Source organism: Oryctolagus cuniculus, chromosome 16 (genome assembly GCF_964237555.1).
Source record: "Oryctolagus cuniculus chromosome 16, mOryCun1.1, whole genome shotgun sequence".
Classification (NCBI taxonomy): domain Eukaryota; kingdom Metazoa; phylum Chordata; class Mammalia; order Lagomorpha; family Leporidae; genus Oryctolagus; species Oryctolagus cuniculus.
Genome location: NC_091447.1, coordinates 25,519,556 through 25,525,574, shown reverse-complemented (window position 1 = coordinate 25,525,574; position 6,019 = coordinate 25,519,556). Strand labels below are relative to the sequence as shown.

The 6,019-nt window shown below is 48.4% G+C and overlaps 1 protein-coding gene across 1 annotated transcript in view; it reads right to left on the bottom strand.

Moving 5' to 3' along the window:
- NPSR1 (neuropeptide S receptor 1) overlaps window positions 1-6,019 on the bottom strand; it is a 174,611-nt gene that overhangs the window by 11,702 nt on the left and 156,890 nt on the right. The window contains 1 exon segment of the mRNA NM_001204444.1: window positions 5,187-5,263. Coding sequence (NP_001191373.1) covers window positions 5,187-5,263 — 77 coding nt within the window.

Here is a 6,019-nt window from a genome sequence, read left to right as displayed (position 1 = left end):
TACATATAGGTATTTTTTTGGAATTGTTTTATTTTCTATTTGTGCCAATACCTCACTTTATTAAGTCACTCTGACTTTAATAATACACTTAAATATTTGATATAGCAAGCCTTCTCCCCTTCCTTGTTCTAATTTCTCCAGAAAGTTCGTGGCTATTCTTGGCTCTTGAATTATTCCATATCTTTCCTCCCTCCCTCCCTCCCTCCCTCCCTCCCTCCCTTCCTTCCTTCCTTCCCTTACTTATAAAATATTTTTAGTGAACCTATGATTTGCATTTTTATTTAATTTATTTGAGAGGAAGAGAGCAGAGACAGACAGATACAGAGACAGAGAGAGAGAGAGAGAGAAAGAGATGGCCCATCATCTGATTTACTCACCAAATGCCCACACAGCTGGGGCTGGGCCAGGTGGAAGCCAGGAGCTGAGAATTCAATCTTGGTCTCCTATGTGGATGTCAGCTGCCCAAATTCTTTTTTCTTTTTCTTTTTTTTTTTTTTTTAAGATTTATTTACTTATTTGAAAGGCAGAGTTAGAGAGAGGCAGAGGCAGAGAGAGAGAGAGAGAGAGAGAGAGGTCTTCCAACCACTGGTTCATTCCCTAATTGGCTGCAACAGCCAGAGTTGTGCTGATCTGAAGCCAGGAGCCAAGAGCTTCCTCCGGGTCTCCCACGCAGGTGTAGGGAACCAAGCACTTGGGCCATCTTCTACTGCTTTCCCAGGCCATAGCAGAGAGCTGGATGGGAAGTGGAGCAGCCGGGACTTGAACCGGTGCCCATATGGGATGCAGGCACTGCAGGCCGCAGCTTTACCCACTACTCCACAGCGCCGACCCCCTCCCACAGTGTGCGCATTAGCAGAAGCTGGAATCAGGAGTGGAGCTGCGACTTGAACCCGGCACTCTAATCTGTGAGGCTGGCATTCCAAGTGACATCTTAACTGCTATGCCAAACCCCAGCTCTCCATGTAAATTTTTTAAAATAGACTTATCAAGTTCAGCAAAATGTTTTAATTCACTTTTGATTGGGATTGCATTAACTTGTAGATCAGCTGGGAAAGTCAACATCTATAATACTGAATCTTACTCTCTGGGAGCATGTAATAACCTTTATTTATTTGTGTCTTTGTTTTCCTTGAGTTCTTATGTTAATGTAGTTGCTTGTAGAAAAGTCATTTTATCCACTGTTACTGATGAGAATAGTTAATGAGCTTATCTTAAGTTTATTAAGGTAGAAAATGAATAGGATTCCCACCCAGCTCCTAATCCACAGCTTTTTTTCTCCATCCCCTTCTCTCTCATTTCCTTTTAAACATGCAGCTTGGAGCTAGCATGGATTACATGACACCTGTCAAGTCATGAACAGCTAGAGCCAGTTATATCCATCTGTACTCATATTAGACTTTGTTCTGTGGGTGGACCCTCCTTGTCTGTTCTGTGGGTGGGCCCTCCCTGAACTCCTGGCCCCGTGCAGTAAATATTCTATTTTATGGACGTAGATAGCCCAGGGCATCAACGGCGGCGTGCTTGCTTAGAAAAGATAATATATGTACGATCGGAAACCTCATTCCTTTCTGTCTCACCCTCCACGCTCGTTTGTGGGAAAGACTTTAGATCATGTATGAAGCAGGTGTTTTTCTTTCTGTCAGCCTTTGAGTGCAAGAAAATAGACATATTTGTCAGCAAGAAAAGTGGTTCTTACCCAAAGGATGGCTTGAGTTTTGCAGCCAGTGTTTACAAAGTGAGCTTCTGCTCACACTAATCATGGCTAATGTCCGCTTCTTGATGAACAATAATCCTGCCGGAGACCCCATTTACCAGGCGGCCGCAGAGCTGCCGGGCCGTCTCGACAGGCTGGAAATCAAGTGAGCTCCAGGTATGAATAAGATACTGAGGATATACGAGCTTTTGAGACTACCAGCTGCCCTCATTTCAGAAGCAGGTCACTGATGGTAATAACAACCACGGACTCTAAGAAATAAGAGTCATGGAGATAGCAGAGTATGTTATGGAACAGAAGAGACTGCGACTGTTTGTATCTTTGGGGGGGGTAATGGTGCACCCACATCAGCAGGACCAGAATGCACAGAAGCAGGGAGCTATCGGGGACTGTGGAGAGAGACAGGAGCTCAGCCACAGCTGGTGGACGTCTGCTGAGAGAGGGGTGGGCCCGCTGGCTGGATGTGGAAGCCTCGCATCTCCCCAGCCCTCCAGCGGGGCCTGCTGCATGCTCTGTTGTCAGTGGTGAGCACTCGGTTCCCTGGTCCATTGGGCGGGCAGTGGAGGGAACAGAGGGCCGTGGGAGGAGAGACAGGGAGCCCAGGAGTCCGTGGGACAGGCAGGAGGAGCAGCCCAGCCTCTGGGACTGCTAGAAACCACAGGAAAAGGGTTTAAACTGATCTGACTGAAACGTGAGAGTACAGGACCACCTCAGCTACCTCTACTAAATTAGCCCCGAACCTACGAGCCATATCTCACTATTTATATTTTATTTATTTATTTAATGTTATTTTTTAAAAAAAGATTTTAGTTATTTATTTGAGAGGTAGAGTTACAGCGAATGAGAGAGAAAGAGAAAGGTCTTCCTTCTGCTAGTTCACTCCGCAAATGGCTGCAACAGCCGGAGATGCACCGATCCGAAGTCAGGAGCCAGGAGCTTCTTCCAGGCCTCCCACGTGGGTGCAGGGGCCCAAGCACTTGGGCCATCTTCTACTGCTTTCCCAGGCCACAGCAGAGAGCTGGATCGGAATAGGAGCAGCCGGGACTAGAACCGGCACCCATATGGGATGCAGGCGCTGCAGGCGGAACATTAACCTACTGTGCCATAGCACTGGCCCCATCACTGTTTATATTTTAAATACATCAAGACAGAAACCTCAGAACCTAAGATGGAATAGCACCCTGATGGCAGAACTCCAGAAGCAGTTGAGTTTGGGTTTTTAATCTTAAAATTTTTTCTTAATTTTAAGCTCTTTTTTCCCAATCACCCACCATCTCTCTTTTGATAATGTCCTCTTTTTTTTGGGAGGCAGCCTGATGTAGGGGAGAAAACATGGGATTTCTGGTCAGTCCTATGTCCATTTACATCCTGGTCATGTCACGTGCTGTGTGTGGGAGCAAGCAAATTGCTTACCCTGTGAGCTTCTCTTTTGTTCTGAAAAAGATGGTTGATCTTGGAGGCATCACGCAGGCTTACGGATGCTAATGCCAGGACAGGACTGGCCTGGGTGCTGACACTATCTGCTCTGAGCAGATACAATGGACAACGGCGAGCCACAATAACGTAGAACTCTGACCCACACTCTGTAGCTGCCAGCCTAGGAAACCAGTCCACTATCTATGGTAACCAATGCCGGAAGCCAACCTACCACCAAACCAGACTTAAAATTTGGTTTGCTGTGTTTTCTGAAATTGACCCAAGTCGGGGGCAGTACTGTTTGCCCGAGAAGCAGGACAGGCCTCCAGGTCTCAGAGCTCATCACATAGGAGGTGCTTGGCATCCAGACTTATTGACTTGAACTTGGCAGAGGGTTGCTGTGGGTGACCTCAGGCTCAGTGTGGGCTGAGTTGCTGTACTGGGGAAGCAGGGAGAGACTGACCAGGCTTGGTAGGCATTGCGTCCAGGGTCATCCTCCAGACAGATGACAGCTTAATGATCTCTACATTCCAGCCAAATAGAAAAGTCCATCGCCATGTTGGCTGAACACGTGCATCCTCCCTGAGCAGCGGCTCCCTGATTCTGGGCCCTCCAGGGTGCTTCTCTGCTAGGCCTGAGACTAGGGCACTCCTGGGATCCTTCCTCAGGGGCTGCTTCAGGGGACTGTATTGGCATAGCTTGTCCAGGCCCAGTGTCCCTGTTCCTTCTCTCAGTTTTCAGAGAGGCCAAGTGGGCTTGGTCTGCCAGCAGGGTCCTGTTATAACTGTGCAGGCCGTACACAATTCTTCCAGTTTGGATACGGTCTGAGTGTGGCCCAAAGACTTTTATGAGCTGTAAGGTTGGTCATGAACAGGTTGTGAGAAGACTGAGCCCTAGCTGGCATTGTGGCATAGCAGGTGGAAATGCTGCCAGTGACCCAGGCATTGTGGTTAGTGTCCCAGCTGCTCCCATTCTAATCCAGTTTGCTGCTAATGACCTGGGAAAAGAAGTGGAAGATGTCCCAAGTATCTGGGCCCCTGCCACCCACATGGGAGATCCACATGAAGCTCCTGGCTTCAGTCTGCCTAACCCTGGCCATTGTGGCCCTGGGGAGTGAACCAGCAGAGAGAAAATTGCTCTTTCTCTTTCTCTCCTCCTTTCTCTGTAACTCTGCCTTTCATATATGTAAATCAATATTTTAAAAAATGAAAGAAATGAGCCCAGGGGCCAGCATTGTGGTGCAGTGGGTTAAGCCACTGCCTGCAACATTAGCATTCCATATAGGCACCAGTTTGAGTCCTGGTTGCTCTACTTCTAATTCAGCTCTCTCTCTCTCTCTGTCTCTCCCTCTCTCTGTAACTCAGTATTAAACAAATCTTAAACCCAAACAGAGGGGCTGGCGCTGTGGCTCATTTGGTTAATCCTCTGCCTGTGGTGCCGGCATCCCATATGGGTGCCAGTTCTAGTCCTGGCTGCCCCTCTTCCAGTCCAGCTCTCTGCTATGGCCTGAGAAAGCAGTAAAAGATGGTCCAAGTCCTTGGATACCTGCACCCATGAGGGAGACCAGGAAGAAGCGCCTGGCTCCTGGCTTTGGATCTGCGCAGCTCCGGCCGTTGCGGCCATCTGGGGAGTGAACCAATGAAGGAAGACCTTTCTCTTTGTCTCTCCCTCTCACTGTCTGTAACTCTAACTCTCAAATAAAATAAATAAAATCTTTAAAAAAATTAAAAAAACCCAAACAGTACAAAAGCGAATGAACCCTACCCCTGCCTTGCTCTCTAGCTCCCTGTTTGGTGATGTGGTATCTTCTACCCACACTCATCTGCTGTGATGCTGTCCTTCCTGAAGTCCTCACCAGAGGAGAGCCAAAGAAACCCCTTCACTATATGAAGTTACCCAGTCCCAGAATAGTTTATTATAATCTCACACACACACACACACACACACACACACACACCCCAGACTAACGCAATCATGACGAGGTTTGCATAACCGGCTAACATTTTCTGCAGGAAGCTTTGGCCGACCAGTTGGGCAGTGCAGATTAGAAACGTACCTGAGCAGTTGGAGTTCACAGTCTCACAAGCTTTGCTTTTAACCCAAATAGTTCGAATCACGATGCCGTAGATGACACTGCAGGGAAGATCAAAGGCGTGTTACAACGACTGGTGGGTCGCCTGTGTGGTGACAGGTGGCTCCCTCCTGCGAGGAGTCTCAAATCCTTGGCGGGAGGGGTCCCTTAGCCATACCTTCCCCCTGTGCTTACTAAGACCAAAAGTGTCCAGAAAGACCAGCTCAGTGGAGCTGCTTCTTTCTTACGTGAGGAGGCTGAGGGCCGGCAAAGTTCAACAGTCTCCACCAGGTAAGCCAGGTGCTTGGAAGGACAATCCTGGTTAGAACTGAAGCCCGGGTTCGGAGCCGGAAGGCCCTGGGTTTGTGTCCTCTCCCGTTTGCTGTTGCTTGGCTTGGACTCAGTCTTTAAGGGACCTCTGTGACCCCTGCCCCTAATATCTGTGCCGCCATCCTCTCCTTTCAAGTGTGGGTGGGACCCACGGCTTGCCTCTCGCCAAGCCATGGCGGCACACGTGATGAGAGAGTGCACTGCTTGTCTCGCCAGTCTCTCTACTGCTGGCTCTGCAGCCCCAAAGAAATTAATTTGGTTGAGAACCTGAGGGAGCTTAGAAAGGTCCTTTGCTAATGAAGCCTCTGATGGCTCCTCAGCCCTGGCTAACACCTTGAGAGCTTTCTTGCCTAAACAGTTAACCCATGTCAAGACTCCTGACCCACAGAAACTCTGAGATAATGAATGTATGGTTTTGGGTCACTAGGCTTGTGATAATTTGCTATACAACCAAAGATAACCAATACACTGAACCTCAGCTGAGACGG